Source organism: Cottoperca gobio, chromosome 14, assembly GCF_900634415.1.
Source record: "Cottoperca gobio chromosome 14, fCotGob3.1, whole genome shotgun sequence".
NCBI classification, from domain to species: domain Eukaryota; kingdom Metazoa; phylum Chordata; class Actinopteri; order Perciformes; family Bovichtidae; genus Cottoperca; species Cottoperca gobio.
In genome coordinates this window covers 18,842,069-18,863,830 of record NC_041368.1, presented here as the reverse complement: position 1 = coordinate 18,863,830, position 21,762 = coordinate 18,842,069, and the positions used below count along the sequence as shown (strand labels likewise).

General features: G+C 39.1%; 3 protein-coding genes across 3 annotated transcripts; all 3 read right to left on the bottom strand.

Moving 5' to 3' along the window:
• Positions 1–1,623: 1,623 nt before the first annotated feature.
• LOC115019428 (tripartite motif-containing protein 16-like) lies at positions 1,624–4,110 on the bottom strand. Its single transcript, XM_029448992.1, has one exon. It carries the CDS (start codon positions 4,042–4,044, stop codon positions 2,368–2,370), a length of 1,677 nt encoding a protein of 558 aa, XP_029304852.1. The 5' UTR covers positions 4,045–4,110; the 3' UTR covers positions 1,624–2,367.
• Positions 4,111–12,709: 8,599 nt separating this feature from the next.
• Positions 12,710–15,228, bottom strand: LOC115019427 (tripartite motif-containing protein 16-like). The gene has a single exon (XM_029448991.1). It carries the CDS (start codon positions 14,927–14,929, stop codon positions 13,253–13,255), a length of 1,677 nt encoding a protein of 558 aa, XP_029304851.1. The 5' UTR covers positions 14,930–15,228; the 3' UTR covers positions 12,710–13,252.
• Positions 15,229–18,471: 3,243 nt separating this feature from the next.
• On the bottom strand, positions 18,472–20,838 carry LOC115019429 (tripartite motif-containing protein 16-like). The gene has a single exon (XM_029448993.1). It carries the CDS (start codon positions 20,770–20,772, stop codon positions 19,096–19,098), a length of 1,677 nt encoding a protein of 558 aa, XP_029304853.1. The 5' UTR covers positions 20,773–20,838; the 3' UTR covers positions 18,472–19,095.
• Positions 20,839–21,762: the final 924 nt, after the last annotated feature.

The following is a 21,762-nucleotide window of genomic DNA, read 5'->3' as shown; positions in this document are numbered from 1 at the left end:
GGCTTACTGAGACATTTGAATATACCCTTAATGTTACTAGTCAAGATGTCCGCTGTGAAAAAGGCCTTCTGTTGTCCCGCTCCATCTTTTAGGTAGCCTCTGCTCCACTAGCTTCTGCAACTTAATGTTTGTTATTTTAGCTGAAACATGTTTTGGGGTTTGTATCTCCATATTCTAGGCCAACTGGGTATTTACTCTTGTACTGAATAGCACCTTGTCTTTAAACTAACGTGGAAAAAAAGATTATTTTGTCAACGTTCAACAGCTCCCTGAAAGAACAGTTTGTAGCGTCTCTACCACCAACTTCTGTAAACCCATGCAATCTGTCATTGAAGGCGTGTTTCACTAGCGGTCCTTGGTCCATATTCTAGATACATGGATATTCCCACGAAGGTGTTTGGCTTGTGGGAAGTGATGTTTGGTGAAGGCAGCTAAAAACAGACAACACAAAAAGATGATATTAAAATGATGGTTGTTATCTGGGCATATGGAGTAAACCAAATCCTGTTGAGCAAGGCTGTGTTGGATTATAAATCATTTGTGTTACAAGTGTGATATTAATTGAGGCTTTTATTACCTCTAGTAGTAGATATTCATTTATCTCAGAATTTAGAAAGAAACCCAAATGAATGTTTCATCTTTTTAGAAAGACTAGTGATGACACCTGCTCTCCTGAGATGGATCAACTCTGGTTTGAAGCACAACATGGTTGCGACCAGGATTAGAGATGGAAGTGTTTGACTTTGTTAAGATTGGGGTAAGAATTTAAGCAGGACTTCCTTTTCCATAAGAATGTCTGAACATCACGACAGTTTTGTGTGATATCATCTGAGATATTTGTCTTTCCGCACTGTTAGCAGACTTGTTTTAAACAGTAAAGACCTTCACATGATAACAGTGTAATGACTGATGTGTTTGCCAGCATGTGAAGTGTAACCTCAGAGCACCCCGTGTACATCTGTTTCACATGCTTTGTTAAATGTAGGACAAGGTGTAAGAACTTATATGTTGCAAAATGCTGTTTCTTTCTTGAGTTTTGTTTACTTGATGGACAGCACTGACATGTTGTAATCATGACCCTCCAAGGAGGACACTGCAGAAGGAACAAGAGATTAATGGATGATTATGGAAGGTGGATCACCTAAAATAGACTCAATAATGTGGTTAATTTATTGACACTACTGTCGTTTTTATCTGTAATATTTCAAGTTAAATCAGTGCACAGGAGTTGATAGTTTATGTTATATTTCCTTTATTTTCATTGTTTAAGTGATTTCTTTCTCTCACCATCATCAGCGTTTAATCAACACGTGGTCTGTTGTCTGTACACGATGATTTCCTAAACGTTGACCTCACATGTTGAGTGTTTTTGAGACGACGTGAAGCCTGTAAAGCTTTCTATAGTTCACATTTTATTCCTGCATGATTGTTGTGGAACGTTCAAAGGTTGTGTAATAAATCTGAAAGTAACACATTCTGCTGAAACATTGTCTTTAAATGTTTTTCTTTGCAAACGAGCCAAGAGGATTATCTGATCTCTGCATTAATCTCCCCGTGTGTTTGTTAGAAAATATCTTTAAATAACTGATTGATTGGAAAGAAATTAAAGAAGAAAACAACAGATTTTTGTGATTCTCACAATCAATTTATTTATTTATTTGTAGAGTTTTGAACATTGACTTTTCATAAATGTTTCCTAAAGATTGTTAACATGTAAAGAGTTAAATTCACTCTTAAAAGGATGATGAGCAAACTCTTCTTCACAAGGTTACATTTACATTTTTACCAGTTTTATGGTGTTAGCACTTTTTGAGTAGAATAAAAAAAGTGATGTGATTTTGTAATATTGGTACAACAGCATCACAGTGTGCAGTACGAACAGCATTATGTAGAGTAATACAAAGTAAACATTAAATATACATATTATGAAGATATGTCATAATAAAAATACATTTTAAAAACATGACATTATGACATTAATTTGACAGAAGCTCAAGGATCCAAATCCATTGATACATTTTTACATACATGTTTGTTTTATTGATTTCTTTCGTTTATCTTACATAATCACGTCTGTATATATAAAACTGATTAGACATTTTGCATATGCAATGTTTTTCCATGCACAGTATATAATGACAATGTTTAGTAAATATAACTAAATATATATAATAGAATCAAATTTAAATAAACAAGGTTGTTTAATCCAAATAAAGAGAGAAATTATTTGTTTTCCATTTCACCATTTTACTGAATTGACACATTAAAAACAGAAAATATAAGAAAGAACATCACAGGCCCACCTATTACGTTTGATCTCTGCAGCAGACACACCTCAACATTTACTGTATAGAGACGAGTCACTCTTTAAACTCCTGTGAGCTCACACAACTCAGCAGTGTCTCCAAATAGTGATGGAATCCAGAATCCAGCTAAGAGAGGCTGAGTGAACGTTGTCTGGACTCTGTGGAGGAGAGTCATGGTTTCAGAGACGTTGTAGAAAGAGAGAGTCCCTGCCCTGTGATCCAGGTAAATTCCTACTCTGGAGGACTGAAGCCCTGAGATGGAAGTAGAAATATTGTTATGGCTGAAGTTATAACTGCCCCTCTTACATTCTAATGACCAAGATTTGTCATTAAATCCAAATACACATTCTTCTGTGTTCCCTTTTCTTCTAATATCCTTATTTGCAACTGCTATACGAACAAACCAGCTCCACTTCACCTCCCAGTAACAACGTCCAGTCAGACCCTCTCTACTCAGAACCTGCCGCCGTTGATCAAATCTGTCTGGGTGATCTGAATATAACTGTTCTACTGCCATTAATGTTGCTTTTCTGTTCCTGTCACTCAATGACAAACACCTGTGTGCTGTATTTGGATCCAGTGTGATTTGACGAGAATATTTCATAAATTCTGCTCTGGTTCTGGGCTCTGCTTGAGGCATTAAAACATCCACTTCAGTCACTGCCAGTGAGATGTGTCTCCACTCCTCACTCAGAACAGCCTGCAGTTTATCTCTGGCCTCTGACACCGCCGCGGTCACATCCTCAAAAGAGCGCAGAGGACAGATATCAATGCTGGGTAAGTCTTTAGACTCACTCACACGTGACAGCGAGGGGTAGTTGTTTAGGAAATGCAGGTGATCCTCTGTGTGTGAAAGTTGTTGAAGCTCAGTGTCTTTCCTCCGCAGCTCAGTGATCTCCTGCTGCAGCTTCTCCTCAAACTCTTCAGCTTGACTCACTTGAGTTTTCTGCTGGGATCTGATCTGCTGCTTCACTTCAGAGCTTCTTTTCTTAATGAGATGGATCAACTCAGTGAAGATCTTCTCACTGTCCCTCACTGCTTCATCAGCAGAATGATTGATAGCCTCCACCCTCTGTTGAAGCACCTTGACGTCCTTTTCTCTGTCCTGGACTCTCTGTTGGACTTTTCCCCGGCTCACCCCGAGCTCCTTCTGCCTCTCAGCCCTCTCTGCTGCAGCGGAGACTGTGTCATGGCCTTTATGATCATCCATGGAGCAAAGATAACAAATGCACTGCTGATCAGTGCGGCAGAAAATCTTCATCACCTCGTCATGACGGGAGCAGATGTTCTCTTGAAGCTTTGAGGTGGCTTCAACCAGCTTGTGTTTCTTGAATGCAGCTCCATCATAGTGAGGCTGCAGGTGTTGCTCACAGTAAGAGGCCATACACACCAGACAGGACTTGAAAGCTTTCAGTTTCATCCCAGAGCAGAAATCACAGGCCACGTCTCCAGGTCCTGCATATGTAAGATCAGGTGAAGCGGCTTGAAGTCCTACTTTCTTCAGGTCCTCCACTAACTCTGCTATCATTGTACTTTTCACCAGGACAGGCCTCGGTGTGAAGCTCTGCCTGCACTGAGGGCAGCTGTGGGTTTTCTTCTCATTCTCTTCATCCCAGCAGTCTGTAATACAGCTCATGCAGTAGCTGTGCCCACAGGGAATAGTCACCGGATCCTTTAGAAGATCCAGACAGATTGAACAGCTCAGTTTTTCTCGATCCAGAATCACTTGCTGCGCCATTTCTTCTCTCGACAACAGTGAGTATGAGTCAGGTTCACTCTCGGCTTTCAGATAAATGCTGTGCTCATTTCCTCATTGTGTGTTCACTGATCTGCAGTGTGTGTGCGTTACAGCTCTTACATGTAATCACATGGTGCTTACACCCATCTTTAAACTTTCAGATCTGTTAAAGGGGAGGGAACAACACATGTTTGAGCAGGAGGAGCCTCGCTGAGCCAGTAGATCAACTCTGGGTGGAGTTTTATAAAGTTGTCCTTCATTCCAGGAAGAGGAGTGGTTTGAGAGTTGCAGTCTGTTTTTAGCCCTCAGTTAGTCTGCCTTTCAGATAACTACAGAATAAATTAAAGAATACCTAATACTACTACGACTACTACTACAGTACTACAAAAGCTAATGATAATAATAAACATAGCACCTTACACCATACCTGTCAACATTGGAAAGTTTCTCTGTCCATACCTTAACACAGGGGTCGGGAACCTATGGGTCGCGAGCCATATATGGCTCTTTTGATGACGCGATATGGCTCGCAGACAATTTTGAGCTGACATTTTTTAACATGATTAACAAGTAATAAACAATTATACGGTGTCATTTTAAAGTAAAACATTTAGCAGTGGATTTGTTTTTAGTTCTCCCCTCTCCTTTCCTCCGCTCTGTCTCTGACTGCACAGCGCACACACTTACACACACGTGTGTGTGGGTGTGTGTGTGTGTGTGTGTGTGTGTGTGTGTGTGTGGCCCTGCCCTTCGCAAAACAGCTGAGGAGAAACTGCGCAAAGCAAGCAGTAGACCGGGGGGTCAAACTCATTCACAGAGAGGGCCAACATTAAAAACTGGGACTACGTCGAGGGCCAAACACGGTCCACATGTATTGAACAGGATACACATAAAGTGCAAAAAGATATGGAACATATTTAAATCAACTGCAAACGGATTGCTGAGCAGCAAAGTCGGCACATGCTCTCAGTTGATCAGCAGAATGCTGTCGGGAACACAGAGGTGGAGATGTTTGTCAGTGTTTGGAAACACGCAGTGACCAAAGTTTCCTTCTGCATCAGAGTCTCCCACAGGTGCAGCTCGGCATCACACATGTCCGTGATCACACTGAAGCTGCAGGTTTAACAGTGAGATGCTTCGTTATGTCGCACAAACAGTCCAGCTCACATCGTCCCAGAGATCTGTGGTGTGTTTCCCTTTGCTTTCCAAAAACTTTCATTTCATTCACACATTTAGATTCTTCCTCAAATGTCTTTTCCCGTGGTTGTGCCATGCATTGATGTAATTACCAGAACAGGCGGGCCAGTTATGACAGACATATGATATTTTCTCGCGGGCCGGATATAATAATAATAATAATAATGATAATAATAATAATAATAATAATAATTAATAATAATAATAAATTGTATTTGTAAAGTGCCTTTCAAAGCTAAAAGCAATCTCAAGGCGCTAAAATGCAGGACAACAACAAAAACAACACCAACAACAACAGACATAAGAGGTTAAATAGGTCATAATTGCCTTGAGTTTGACACCCGTGCAGTAAACACTGAAATATGAGATAAATAACGTAAGCGTTTAGTTTATTTAATAAAAGAGCACGTGTTCAATGCAACACTGATACTGCTATTAGTACTCGGAGACGTGTTATTCTTAAAAAAATGCATGCATAAAGTTGCGTTCAAATTGATTAAATATATGGCTCTCAAGGAAATACATAAACAAATATTTGGCTTTTATGGCTCTCCCAGCCAAAAAGGTTCCCGACCCCTGCCTTAACAGCTCTCAGCCCCCAGCCCCCATATCATGTACATGTAAACACATAAAGGACGGGTTTATACATTCAGGAAATACATGTCTATTTAAAGTATATAATACTTGTACATACATGGTATAAGATGTATGTATTTTATTTATTAGTTATTATCATCAATGTATTTGATGGTTGATGAGTTGTGTGGCTTTTGTTTCCCCGACGAGTAGCCTACTTCAGAGTCGGGAAACATGTCCGCTACACTGCGACTGAAATCATCGCAGAAGCTGAAGGCTACATTATCTCTGGCACAAAGCATTGACTTCTTTCCCTCAGCTTTGGTCACTTGGTCTGCCTCCGACACAGTTCTTGTCACACATGAAGTCATTGACAGTGTATGTTTGTGCCTCTTGGGCGTGCTTGTGCTTGGACGCTTTCTCCGCCGTGTGCGACGCTAACATCTGAATGGCACACTTTACAAAAAGCACGAGTTTACCCGACTCTTTTTATTAAATGAGGGAAGGTCTCCTCCCATTTGTCTAGGTACTTGCATCAAGTTTTAACTTGTTTGGCAGGTTAAACCGCGTCTCCATCTCTCTCCTGTTCACTGTGACTCAGCCATATGTTTTCTTCTTCTCTGTGTTATTGTTCCTGTTTTCTTCTTCTCTGTGTTTAATGCCGGATAACGTTTTTCAGCTAAAGTTGAACATAATACTGCCACCTGCTGTACCGGAGGCCACTTTACCACACTTTTTTAAATTAGGCTTATTTTTATTTTTGAAAGGTTAGAAATACGGGATAATTACTGGAACATATTTAAACAGGAGGACAGCGGGATAGAAGGAAAAATACGGGATAATCCCGGGAAAAACTGGAGGGTTGACAGGTATGCCTTACACATCTCTCTGTGGTTTTGTATTTGTTTTGTGTAACTTTGTTGTTGTTTCAGTCTTTTTGTGTCTGTTTGTAGTTCCTTTATGTCTCCTTGTGGTCATTTGGGTCTCTTCCTGGTTGGTACGTGTCTCGAGTAACATTTTGTAGGGGAAGGCCGGGAAAGTCCCTGAGACTTTGTACCTCTGTGCCTTGTAGGCCCGATCAGTAATCCAGCCATCGTCAGAGTGCTTTACAGGTGTTTGTTGTTTGACAGAGGGTGTCCGATGCTGTACAGTCTGTAACGTCAACTGAGACAAATGTGTAATGTGGGATTTTGGGATTTATAAATACATTTGATTTGATTTATAACTATTAGGTCTCGGCCTGTTCGTTAGATGTTTTGTGTTGTGTTTGTACCTGTTTTATTTAGTTAATTACCTGTTCTCTGTTGATTCTACTTCCTACCCCCAGGTGTTCCCAATCTGTTCGTTAGTGTCCTCACCTGTGTCTCGTTCCCTCTCACTTCTTGGTGTGTGTATATAGAGTCTGTTTTGTTTGTCTCTCGTTGCCAGTTCGTCTTTGTACTTTGATGTCAACAGCATTTGTCCCGGCTTCCTGTTTCCTGTTTGATTCCCCGGCTTCCTCGACCTTGTTTCCGTGATTCGATTCTGCCCTGGCCTGATCCTTGTCTGCTGTGCTGTTACGCTGAGTATCTGCCCGTTTACCAAACCTGTTTCCGTGACCCGACTCTGCTCCTGGATTACCCCTTGATACATTGTATGATCAACTGTCTATGCGTGTACCATAGCAACTGCAAAGTTTTCATTAAAGACTATTTCCATTCAACATTTATCTGCCTCTGTGTCGTGCAATTGAATCCCACCTCTCTTCTTTCTTGATCGTACTGTTACAATAACACTTATTCGGGTAGATGTTGTATTTCACTTGTTAAATCTAGATTTCCCTTCTCCCATATTCTAGATAAATGGATATTCCCACGAATATTAAAATGATTTGGGCATATGGAGTAAACCAAATCCTGTTGAGCAAGGATGTGAGCTCACACAACTCAGCAGTGTCTCCATATGATGATTGAAGCCAGAATCCAGCTAAGAGAGGCTGAGTGAACGTGGTCTGGACTCTGTGGAGGAGAGTCATGGTTTCAGAGACGTTGTAGAAAGAGGGAGTCCCTGCCCTGTGATCTAGGTAAATTCCTACTCTGAAGGACTTAAGCCCTGAGATGGAAGTAGAAATATTGTTATGTCTGAAGTTATAACTGCCACTGTTACATTTTAATGACCAAACTTTTTCATTAAACTGAAATCCAATAATTCCAACTTTCTACACGTGGCTCCAGAATGAACACTTAACAACATGACTCCTGCTAATGATGTCTTACTGTTCACTCTAATGTCACCTTGCACAATGTCTACATATTTGCATGCAAATATCAAAGCAACTTAGATTGTTAAAAATAACACTGTTACCAAAGTGCAAACGTTTTACAAGTATAAAACTAAAATACATAAACGTTGACAGCAACTCAGTTCATCTCCTGCTTTTCTTATAACCTGCTTATAATTGACCAACGTGGACCGCGGCTGATCTCGGTCTGTGGATAAACGTTTGGATAAATGGTGTTTGTACTTTCTGCTTGGTACTGGTTCGCTCTTTATTTGAGGTGGTTCATGTCGACAGTTCAAAACCTCTACAGAAACTGGATATTTGTGATCCTACTTCTAGTAGATTTTTCCTCAGCTTGCCTGGGGCTGGGTGTCATTTAAAAAGTGGTGTTACTGATTTGATTATGCGTCAAATGCCAAAATGATAAATCACTTTGTTTTGCTACATTTATTTAGCAAAATACCCCAAATTTCTCAAAATCATTCGTGTTTAATTTAGACTCAACACAAAGCAGCTGAAGAAAAACTTTGCGTGAATAAAATACAGTCTACAATTAGCAAAATGTTGATGTGAATCAGTAAATATCTGATCAAAGATGAAGTTAACTAAATTCTGAGAAAGCATTCACTTCCAGCTTTTTAATATGCAACAGTTTTGGTACTTGGAGCACATTTGGACACCCAGCTCTGTCTCTTTGCATTATTTATAAAGAGTTAATTTTGTGGTTAGAAATCATCAAATCTGATTCAAATGTGTGATTTTGTTTTAATGCGCAACTCCTACAACACAATTGGGCCTAATCAGTCTCTTGTTCCTTTGTGACTTTTTTAAAATGCATACATATAGTACGTATACTATATATTTAAAGAGAGTTTTTAACATTGTCTTTTCACATTGTAGGGAAAGTCTGTCACCCAAAGAATTACTTCTTATCTTTAATCCATTAAAACCACTGGTTGCATTATTTGAAACTTGTCTAACAAGCAAAATTTAAGTACAAATAAAGATATATTTTTGCTTTAAGGTCCTCAAGAAAATGAGCAGCGGGATATTCAAAATGTCGTATCTGTGTCATGACTGTGTTGCTGGATGCACTGACTGATGTGCCAGTTATATTGTAGTTAACTTAACTATCTTTTAAAACAAAAAGCATTTATTTGATGTGATATTTGTGTGACAGACATTTACTCCCAACTAAAGCCTCAAATATCTAATTGGTATTCTTGCTCACAGATTTAAAAAAAACTTAAGCTACATGTTTTGATTTGCATTTTAATGCTGAATCATGAACAAGTGAGACCATCACTGACGCTTCACTGCCGGCCTCTCTTCTGCCTTCTTACACTGTGGGGACTCTGCAGACAGGTGGCGCTGTTCCTTCAGAGCAAACAGCCAAAGCTGTAGGAGTTACATCAGAATCAGAGAGAACCTTTGGAACAGATCACTTCCATTACATCCATTGCTTTTAATAAATACGCAGAGAAAAGAACAACAAATAGTCCCTTTTGCTGAACCTTATGGATCACGTAGAAACTGCTTCCACAGCTGTGAGACGGACTACACATCTTCTCAGTCATGGTCTCATTTGTTTACATTTGAATGATTATGTATTGATGTTATCATTCATACATCGTAAATGAAACTTTCAAGTGTTGAGTTTAACAATGACAAGGTCAAATCGTGTCTGTTTTTTGTTTTTTTATGTTATTTATTATGTTGTTTCAGGAACATTACCATCGCCCTTAGATTGAGTCTGACTGTTGGGGAAGCTGGTGTTTTTGTGAAATAATTTAGTGCAAACAGGCCCCAAGACAGAAATGAAAGCTGCAGTAGCTTTTATTAGTTTAATATATGTCATTTCTCAACATGCTTAATGTTCCGTAAATACAGTAAATCAGTCAAATATGATTTAGATCCGATATGACTGATACGTGTCGCTGTATTGTATTTTCTTTTGTTTTTTGAAATGTAAAACTTTGTATTCTTCATATTCAGGCGTTTTAAATCCTAAGAGTGAAGAAATAGTATCGTAGCTTCACTGAGTTGCTCTCATGGTGAAATATAAAATGGTTAAATTTGGTGCAATAATCTGTTGTATGTATGTATTGTACTGTGGAAACTTTGATACTATCACTTTTTATTATGGTTGTATTTTTATACTTGTGTACAAGGCCTTCTATCACTTCTTTTGTTGATGTGTGTCGTGTAAACAGGTTACCCAAATGTCACATACAAACATCCTTCTCACCCTCCTTTACCAAAGACTATGACGTGATCTAACTGTAGGCACTTCGCTATTTTATTTAAAAATAATAATCCGACACCTCACAAAAGAACCTAAGCATGAAAGTTAAGATGTAAAATGTAAATGAAAAAGCACTTGGAGACCACTATCCCATCAAAGATAGTATGATTGTTTGAATTAGTAAAAGAAACCTTTAAATTGTTGCATCTGCAGCCATTAAAATGCCACTTTCTTGAATGCATTGTAAATTGATATACATTGACAATGTAAACTTAGTTCCTTGCATCTTATAGTATTTATATCATCTGTTATTCAACCTTTAAAGTAGTTCTCTTTGTATATATAATTCACATGTATGGAGTTTATGGCTGACACGATGCCTGGCTGTTTTACATTCTTACGTTTTATTTACAGTGTTTGTGTTTGAATGGTTGTTAAGTTTTTGTTATTACTCATTTAGTTGTTCAGTCTTTTTGATGCCTATGATGAGGTGGAGTCTGATGAGATATACATGCTGGCTGAATGCACTGTTAGCTGGAAAAATCCTTTTTCACAGAAGACGTTTTGACACGTCACAGTACAGAAATCACAGTCACTGTGTACTGAGACATTTGAATATACCCTTAATGTTACTAGTCAAGATGTCCGCTGTGAAAAAGGCCTTTTGTTGTCCCGCTCCATCTTTTAGGTAGCCTCTGCTCCACTAGCTTCTGCAACTTAATGTTTGTTATTTTAGCTGAAACATGTTTTGGGGTTTGTATATCCATATTCTAGGCCAACTGGGTATTTACTCTTGTACTGAATAGCACCTTGTCTTTAAACTAACGTGGAAAAAAAGATTATTTTGTCAACGTTCAACAGCTCCCTGAAAGAACAGTTTGTAGCGTCTCTACCACCAACTTCTGTAAACCCATGCAATCTGTCATTGAAGGCGTGTTTCACTAGCGGTCCCTGGTCCATATTCTAGATACATGGATATTCCCACGAAGGTGTTTGGCTTGTGGGAAGTGATGTTTGGTGAAGGCAGCTAAAAACAGACAACACAAAAAGATGATATTAAAATGATGGTTGTTATCTGGGCATATGGAGTAAACCAAATCCTGTTGAGCAAGGCTGTGTTGGATTTTAAATCATTTGTGTTACAAGTGTGATATTAATTGAGGCTTTTATTACCTCTAGTAGTAGATATTCATTTATCTCAGAATTTAGAAAGACTAGTGATGACACCTGCTCTCCTGAGATGGATCAACTTTGGTTTGAAGCACAACATGGTTGCGACCAGGATTAGAGATGGAAGTGTTTGACTTTGTTAAGATTGGGGTAAGAATTTAAGCAGGACTTCCTTTCCCATAAGAATGTCTGAACATCACGACAGTTTTGTGTCATATCATCTGAGATATTTGTCTTTCCTCACTGTTAGCAGACTTGTTTTAAACAGTAAAGACCTTCACATGATAACAGTGTAATGACTGATGTGTTTGCCAGCATGTGAAGTGTAACCTCAGAGCACCCCGTGTACATCTGTTTCACATGCTTTGTTAAATGTAGGACAAGGTGTAAGAACTTATATGTTGCAAAATGCTGTTTCTTTCTTGAGTTTTGTTTACTTGATGGACAGCACTGACATGTTGTAATCATGACCCTCCAAGGAGGACACTGCAGAAGGAACAAGAGATTAATGGATGATTATGGAAGGTGGATCACCTAAAATAGACTCAATAATGTGGTTAATTTATTGACACTACTGTCGTTTTTATCTGTAATATTTCAAGTTAAATCAGTGCACAGGAGTTGATAGTTTATGTTATATTTCCTTTATTTTCATTGTTTAAGTGATTTCTTTCTCTCACCATCATCAGCGTTTAATCAACACATGGTCTGTTGTCTGTACACGATGATTTCCTAAACGTTGACCTCACATGTTGAGTGTTTTTGAGACGACGTGAAGCCTGTAAAGCTTTCTATAGTTCACATTTTATTCCTGCATGATTGTTGTGGAACGTTCAAAGGTTGTGTAATAAATCTGAAAGTAACACATTCTGCTGAAACATTGTCTTTAAATGTTTTTCTTTGCAAACGAGCCAAGAGGATAATCTGATCTCTGCATTAATCTCCCCGTGTGTTTGTTAGAAAATATCTTTAAATAACTGATTGATTGGAAAGAAATTAAAGAAGAAAACAACAGATTTTTGTGATTCTCACAATCAATTTATTTATTTATTTGTAGAGTTTTGAACATTGACTTTTCATAAATGTTTCATAAAGATTGTTAACATGTAAAGAGTTAAATTCACTCTTAAAAGGATGATGAGCAAACTCTTCTTCACAAGGTTACATTTACATTTTTAACAGTTTTATGATGTTAGCACTTTTTGAGTACAATAAAGAAAAGTGATGTGATTTTGTAATATTGGTACAACAGCATCACAGTGTGCAGTACAAACAGCATTATGTAGAGTAATACAAAGTAAACATTAAATATACATATTATGAAGATATGTCATAATAAAAATACATTTTAAAAACATGACATTATGACATTAATTTGACAGAAGCTCAAAGATCCAAATCCATTGATACATTTTTACATACATGATTTTGTTTTGATTTCTTTCGTTTATCTTACATAATCACGCCTGTATATATAAAACTGATTAGACATTTTGTATATGCAATGTTTTTCCATGCACAGTATATAATGAAAATGTTTAGTAAATATAACTAAATATATATAATAGAATCAAATTTAAATAAACAACATTGTTTAATCCAAATAAAGAGAGAAATTATTTGTTTTCCATTTCACCATTTTACTGAATTGACACATTAAAAACAGAAAATATAAGAAAGAACATCACAGGCCCACCTATTACGTTTGATCTCTGCAGCAGACACACCTCAACATTTACTGTATAGAGACGAGTCACTCTTTAAACTCCTGTGAGCTCACACAACTCAGCAGTGCCTCCAAATAGTGATGGAAGCCTGAATCCAGCTAAGAGAGGCTGAGTGAACGTTGTCTGGACTCTGTGGAGGAGAGTCATGGTTTCAGAGACGTTGTAGAAAGAGAGAGTCCCTGCCCTGTGATCCAGGTAAATTCCTACTCTGAAGGACTGAAGCTCTGAGATGGAAGTACAAATATTGTTATGTCTGAAGTAATAACCGCCACTGTGACATTCTAATGACCAAGATTTGTCATTAAATCCAAATACACATTCTTCTCTGGTCCCTTTTCTTCTAATATCCTTATTTGCAACTGCTATACAAACAAACCCGCTCCACTTCACCTCCCAGTAACAACGTCCAGTCAGACCCTCTCTACTCAGAACCTGCCACCATTGATCAAATCTGTCTGGATGATCTGAATATAACTGTTCTACTGCCATTAATGTTGCTTTTCTGTTCCTGTCACTCAATGACAAACACCTGTGTGCTGTATTTGGATCCAGTGTGATTTGACGAGAATATTTCATAAATTCTGCTCTGGTTCTGGGCTCTGCTTGAGGCATTAAAACATCCACTTCAGTCACTGCCAGTGAGATGTGTCTCCACTCCTCACTCAGAACAGCCTGCAGTTTATCTCTGGCCTCTGACACCGCCGCGGTCACATCCTCAAAAGAGCGCAGAGGACAGATATCAATGCTGGGTAAGTCTTTAGACTCACTCACACGTGACAGCGAGGGGTAGTTGTTTAGGAAATGCAGGTGATCCTCTGTGTGGGAAAGTTGTTGAAGCTCAGTGTCTTTCCTCCGCAGCTCAGTGATCTCCTGCTGCAGCTTCTCCTCAAACTCTTCAGCTTGACTCACTTGAGTTTTCTGCTGGGATCTGATCTGCTGCTTCACTTCAGAGCTTCTTTTCTTAATGAGATGGATCAACTCAGTGAAGATCTTCTCACTGTCCCTCACTGCTTCATCAGCAGAATGATTGATAGCCTCCACCCTCTGTTGAAGCACCTTGACGTCCTTTTCTCTGTCCTGGACTCTCTGTTGGACTTTTCCCCGGCTCACCCCGAGCTCCTTCTGCCTCTCAGCCCTCTCTGCTGCAGCGGAGACTTTGTCATGGCCTTTATGATCATCCATGGAGCAAAGATAACAAATGCACTGCTGATCAGTGCGGCAGAAAATCTTCATCACCTCGTCATGACGAGAGCAGATGTTCTCCTGAAGCTTTGAGGTGGCTTCAACCAGCTTGTGTTTCTTTAATCCAGCTACTTCATAGTGAGGCTGCAGGTGTTGCTCACAGTAAGAGGCCATACACACCAGACAGGACTTGAAAGCTTTCAGTTTCATCCCAGAGCAGAAATCACAGGCCACGTCTCCAGGTCCTGCATATGTAAGATCAGGTGAAGCGGCTTGAAGTCCTACTTTCTTCAGTTCCTCCACAAACTCTGCTATCATTGTACTTTTCACCAGGACAGGCCTCGGTGTGAAGCTCTGCCTGCACTGAGGGCAGCTGTGGGTTTTCTTCTCATTCTCTTCATCCCAGCAGTCTGTAATACAGCTCATGCAGTAGCTGTGCCCACAGGGAATAGTCACCGGATCCTTTAGAAGATCCAGACAGATTGAACAGCTCAGTTGTTCTCGATCCAGAATCACTTGCTGCGCCATTTCTTCTCTCGACAACAGTGAGTATGAGTCAGGTTCACTCTCGGCTTTCAGATAAATGCTGTGCTCATTTCCTCATTGTGTGTTCACTGATCTGCAGTGTGTGTGCGTTACAGCTCTTACATGTAATCACATGGTGCTTACACCCATCTTTAAACTATCAGATCTGTTAAAGGGGAGGGAACAACACATGTCTGAGCTGAATAGACTTTGAGCAGTAGGATCATTGTCTAACCAGTAGATCAACTCTGAGTGGGGTTTTATAAAGTTGTCCTTCATTCCAAGAAGAGGAGCGGTGTCAGTTAAACCTATTAATAGATAAACTGTCAGGAAAGCATAACCTGAATTAGAGTCCTGTTTGGAAGCCATCTTGTGCCAGTGACTAAAGAGGAAGCGCCCTCAGCTGAAGGCATTTTATGTGGTGTGTGAGTGGGCGGGCTCTATGAGGTAATTAGTTGATTGATGTGTTGGCAGCTAATTAGGTTAAAATACTGAAAGATGTATTGGTAGTTTTGTTGTTTTGAGGGTGCAGTATTTGTGTTAACATGTTGAAGGATGTACTGAGGCCTTGTGATGTTTAAGATGAAGTTTAAACAATGTATATTTTTGTAAACTTGTAAACTCTCTGTTCTGTAGTGCTGATCTGATTGGCCGGTTTGAACTGAGAGGGCGGGCTCTATGCCTATATATATGTGTGTAGTTTTTCCTTTGTTAGGGGGGTGGGAGAAAGACCAGTACCAGTACCAGTACCAGTACCAGTACCAGTACCAGACAGGAGAACAAAAAAGGAAATAATGTTTTTTTGTTTTTTTCACTTGGATGGCTGGAAAATAATAGTCCTTATTTTCCAAGTGAACCTCTCTGCCGAAGTAACGTTTGACGCTACCTTGCACTTCACCTTGCAACAACGATTACTATATATTTAAAGAGAGTTTTTAACATTGTCTTTTCACATTGTAGGGAAAGTCTGTCACCCAAAGAATTACTTCTTATCTTTAATCCATTAAAACCACTGGTTGCATTATTTGAAACTTGTCTAAAAAGCAAAATTTAAGTACAAATAAAGATATATTTTTGCTTTAAGGTTACATTTGTCCTCAAGAAAATGAGCAGCGGGATATTCAAAATGTCGTATCTGTGTCATGGTGAAATATAAAATGGTTAAATTTGGTGCAATAATCTGTTGTATGTATGTATTGTACTGTGGAAACTTTGATACTATCACTTTTTATTATGGTTGTATTTTTATACTTGTGTACAAGGCCTTCTATCACTTCTTTTGTTGATGTGTGTCGTGTAAACAGGTTACCCAAATGTCACATACAAACATCCTTCTCACCCTCCTTTACCAAAGACTATGACGTGATCTAACTGTAGGCACTTCGCTATTTGATTTAAAAATAATAATCCGACACCTCACAAAAGAACCTAAGCATGAAAGTTAAGATGTAAAATGTAAATGAAAAAGCACTTGGAGACCACTATCCCATCAAAGATAGTATGATTGTTTGAATTAGTAAAAGAAACCTTTAAATTGTTGCATCTGCAGCCATTAAAATGCCACTTTCTTGAATGCATTGTAAATTGATATACATTGACAATGTAAACTTAGTTCCTTGCATCTTATAGTATTTATATCATCTGTTATTCAACCTTTAAAGTAGTTCTCTTTTTATATATAATTCACATGTATGGAGTTTATGGCTGTTTTACATTCTTACGTTTTATTTACAGTGTTTGTGTTTGAATGGTTGTTAAGTTTTTGTTATTACTCATTTAGTTGTTCAGTCTTTTTGATGCCTATGATGAGGTGGAGTCTGATGAGATATACATGCTGGCTGAATGCACTGTCAGCTGGAAAAATCCTTTTTCACAGAAGACGTTTTGACACGTCACAGTACAGAAATCACAGTCACGGCTTACTGAGACATTTGAATATACCCTTAATGTTACTAGTCAAGATGTCCGCTGTGAAAAAGGCCTTTTGTTGTCCCGCTCCATCTTTTAGGTAGCCTCTGCTCCACTAGCTTCTGCAACTTAATGTTTGTTATTTTAGCTGCAACATGTTTTGGGGTTTGTATATCCATATTCTAGGCCAACTGGGTATTTACTCTTGTACTGAATAGCACCTTGTCTTTAAACTAACGTGGAAAAAAAGATTATTTTGTCAACGTTCAACAGCTCCCTGAAAGAACAGTCTGTAGCGTCTCTACCACCAACTTCTGTAAACCCGTGCAATCTGTCATTGAAGGCGTGTTTCACTAGCGGTCCTTGGTCCATATTCTAGATACATGGATATTCCCACGAAGGTGTTTGGCTTGTGGGAAGTGATGTTTGGTGAAGGCAGCTAAAAACAGACAACACAAAAAGATGATATTAAAATGATGGTTGTTATCTGGGCATATGGAGTAAACCAAATCCTGTTGAGCAAGGCTGTGTTGGATTTTAAATCATTTGTGTTACAAGTGTGATATTAATTGAGGCTTTTATTACCTCTAGTAGTAGATATTCATTTATCTCAGAATTTAGAAAGAAACCCAAATGAATGTTTCATCTTTTTAGAAAGACTAGTGATGACACCTGCTCTCCTGAGATGGATCAACTTTGGTTTGAAGCACAACATGGTTGCGACCAGGATTAGAGATGGAAGTGTTTGACTTTGTTAAGATTGGGGTAAGAATTTAAGCAGGACTTCCTTTTCCATAAGAATGTCTGAACATCACGACAGTTTTGTGTCATATCATCTGAGATATTTGTCTTTCCTCACTGTTAGCAGACTTGTTTTAAACAGTAAAGACCTTCACATGATAACAGTGTAATGACTGATGTGTTTGCCAGCATGTGAAGTGTAACCTCAGAGCACCCCGTGTACATCTGTTTCACATGCTTTGTTAAATGTAGGACAAGGTGTAAGAACTTATATGTTGCAAAATGCTGTTTCTTTCTTGAGTTTTGTTTACTTGATGGACAGCACTGACATGTTGTAATCATGACCCTCCAAGGAGGACACTGCAGAAGGAACAAGAGATTAATGGATGATTATGGAAGGTGGATCACCTAAAATAGACTCAATAATGTGGTTAATTTATTGACACTACTGTCGTTTTTATCTGTAATATTTCAAGTTAAATCAGTGCACAGGAGTTGATAGTTTATGTTATATTTCCTTTATTTTCATTGTTTAAGTGATTTCTTTCTCTCACCATCATCAGCGTTTAATCAACACGTGGTCTGTTGTCTGTACACGATGATTTCCTAAACTTTGACCTCACATGTTGAGTGTTTTTGAGACGACGTGAAGCCTGTAAAGCTTTCTATAGTTCACATTTTATTCCTGCATGATTGTTGTGGAACGTTCAAAGGTTGTGTAATAAATCTGAAAGTAACACATTCTGCTGAAACATTGTCTTTAAATGTTTTTCTTTGCAAACGAGCCAAGAGGATAATCTGATCTCTGCATTAATCTCCCCGTGTGTTTGTTAGAAAATATCTTTAAATAACTGATTGATTGGAAAGAAATTAAAGAAGAAAACAACAGATTTTTGTGATTCTCACAATCAATTTATTTATTTATTTGTAGAGTTTTGAACATTGACTTTTCATAAATGTTTCCTAAAGATTGTTAACATGTAAAGAGTTAAATTACAAAGTACAACAGCATCACAGTGTGCAGTACAAACAGCATTATGTAGAGTAATACAAAGTAAACATTAAATATACATATTATGAAGATATGTCATAATAAAAATACATTTTAAAAACATGACATTATGACATTAATTTGACAGAAGCTCAAAGATCCAAATCCATTGATACATTTTTACATACATGATTTTGTTTTATTGATTTCTTTCGTTTATCTTACATAATCACGTCTGTATATATAAAACTGATTAGATATTTTGTATATGCAATGTTTTTCCATGCACAGTATATAATGACAATGTTTAGTAAATATAACTAAATATATATAATAGAATCAAATTTCAATAAACAAGGTTGTTTAATCCAAATAAAGAGAGAAATTATTTGTTTTCCATTTCACAATTTTACTGAATTGACACATTAAAAACAGAAAATATAAGAAAGAACATCACAGGCCCACCTATTACGTTTGATCTCTGCAGCAGACACACCTCAACATTTACTGTATAGAGACGAGTCACTCTTTAAACTCCTGTGAGCTCACACAACTCAGCAGTGCCTCCAGATGATAATGGAAACCAGAATCCAGGAAAGAGAGGCTGAGTGAACGTTGTCTGGACTCTGTGGAGGAGAGTCATGGTGTCAGAGACGTTGTAGAAAGAGAGAGTCCCTGCCCTGTGATCCAGGTAAATTCCTACTCTGGAGGACTGAAGCCCTGAGATGGAAGTAGAAATATTGTTATGTTTGAAGTTATAACTGCCCCTGTTACATTCTAATGACCAAGATTTGTCATTATATCCAAATACACATTCTTCTCTGGTCCCTTTTCTTCTAATATCCTTATTTGCAACTGCTATACAAACAAACCCGCTCCACTTCACCTCCCAGTAACAACGTCCAGTCAGACCCTCTCTACTCAGAACCTGCCGCCGTTGATCAAATCTGTCTGGATGATCTGAATATAACTGTTTTACTGCCATTAATGTTGCTTTTCTGTTCCTGTCACTCAATGACAAACTCCTGTGTGCTGTATTTGGATCCAGTGTGATTTGACGAGAATATTTCATAAATTCTGCTCTGGTTCTGGGCTCTGCTTGAGGCATTAAAACATCCACTTCAGTCACTGCCAGTGAGATGTGTCTCCACTCCTCACTCAGAACAGCCTGCAGTATATCTCTGGCCTCTGACACCGCCGCGGTCACATCCTCAAAAGAGCGCAGAGGACAGATATCAATGCTGGGTAAGTCTTTAGACTCACTCACACATGACAGCGAGGGGTAGTTGTTTAGGAAATGCAGGTGATCCTCTGTGTGTGAAAGTTGTTGAAGCTCAGTGTCTTTCCTCCGCAGCTCAGTGATCTCCTGCTGCAGCTTCTCCTCAAACTCTTCAGCTTGACTCACTTGAGTTTTCTGCTGGGATCTGATCTGCTGCTTCACTTCAGAGCTTCTTTTCTTAATGAGATGGATCAACTCAGTGAAGATCTTCTCACTGTCCCTCACTGCTTCATCAGCAGAATGATTGATAGCCTCCACCCTCTGTTGAAGCAGCTTGACGTCCTTTTCTCTGTCCTGGACTCTCTGTTGGACTTTTTCCCGGCTCACCCCGAGCTCCTTCTGCCTCTCAGCCCTCTCTGCTGCAGCGGAGACTGTGTCATGGCCTTTATGATCATCCATGGAGCAAAGATAACAAATGCACTGCTGATCAGTGCGGCAGAAAATCTTCATCACCTCGTCATGACGGGAGCAGATGTTCTCCTGAAGCTTTGAGGTGGCTTCAACCAGCTTGTGTTTCTTTAATGCAGCTTCATCATAGTGAGGCTGCAGGTGTTGCTCACAGTAAGAGATCATACACATCAGACAGGACTTGAAAGCTTTCAGTTTCATCCCAGAGCAGAAATCACAGGCCACGTCTCCAGGTCCTGCATATGTAAGATCAGGTGAAGCGGCTTGAAGTCCTACTTTCTTCAGGTCCTCCACTAACTCTGCCATCATTGTATTTTTCCCCAGGACAGGCCTCGGTGTGAAGCTCTGCCTGCACTGAGGGCAGCTGTGGGTTTTCTTCTCATTCTCTTCATCCCAGCAGTCTGTAATACAGCTCATGCAGTAGCTGTGCCCACAGGGAATAGTCACCGGATCCTTTAGAAGATCCAGACAGATTGAACAGCTCAGTTTTTCTCGATCCAGAATCACTTGCTGCGCCATTTCTTCTCTCGACAACAGTGAGTATGAGTCAGGTTCACTCTCGGCTTTCAGATAAATGCTGTGCTCATTTCCTCATTGTGTGTTCACTGATCTGCAGTGTGTGCGTGTCACAGCTCTTACATGTCATCACATGGTGCTTACACCCATCTTTAAACTTTCAGATCTGTTAAAGGGGAGGGAACAACACATGTCTGAGCAGGAGGAACCTCGCTGAGCCAGTAGATCAACTCTGGGTGGGGTTTTATAAAGTTGTCCTTCATTCCAGGAAGAGGAGTGGTTTGAGAGTTGCAGTCTGTTTTTAGCCCTCAGTTAGTCTGCCTTTCAGATAACTACAGAATAAATTAAAGAATACCTAATACTACTACGACTACTACAGTACTACTAATGCTAATGATAATAATAAACATAGCACCTTACACCATACCTGTCAACATTGGAAAGTTTTCTGGCGGACTCTGTCCATACCTTAACACAGGGGTCGGGAACCTATGGGTCGCGAGCCATATATGGCTCTTTTGATGACGCGATATGGCTCGCAGACAATTTTGAGCTGACATTTTTTAACATGATTAACAAGTAATAAACAATTATACGGTGTCATTTTAAAGTAAAACATTTAGCAGCGGATTTGTTTTTAGTTCTCCCCTCTCCTTTCCTCCGCTCTGTCTCTGACTGCACAGCGCACACACTTACACACACGTGTGTGTGTGTGTGTGTGTGTGTGTGTGTGTGTGTGTGTGTGTGTGTGTAGCCCTGCCCTTCGCAAAACAGCTGAGGAGAAACTGCGCAAAGCAAGCAGTAGACCGTGGGGTCAAACTCATTCACAGAGAGGGCCAACATTAAAAACTGGGACTACGTCGAGGGCCAAACACGGTCCACATGTATTGAACAGGGTACACATAAAGTGCAAAAAGATATGGAACATATTTAAATCAACTGCAAACGGATTGCTGAGCAGTTCAATTAAAATATCTGAGCAGCAAAGTCGGC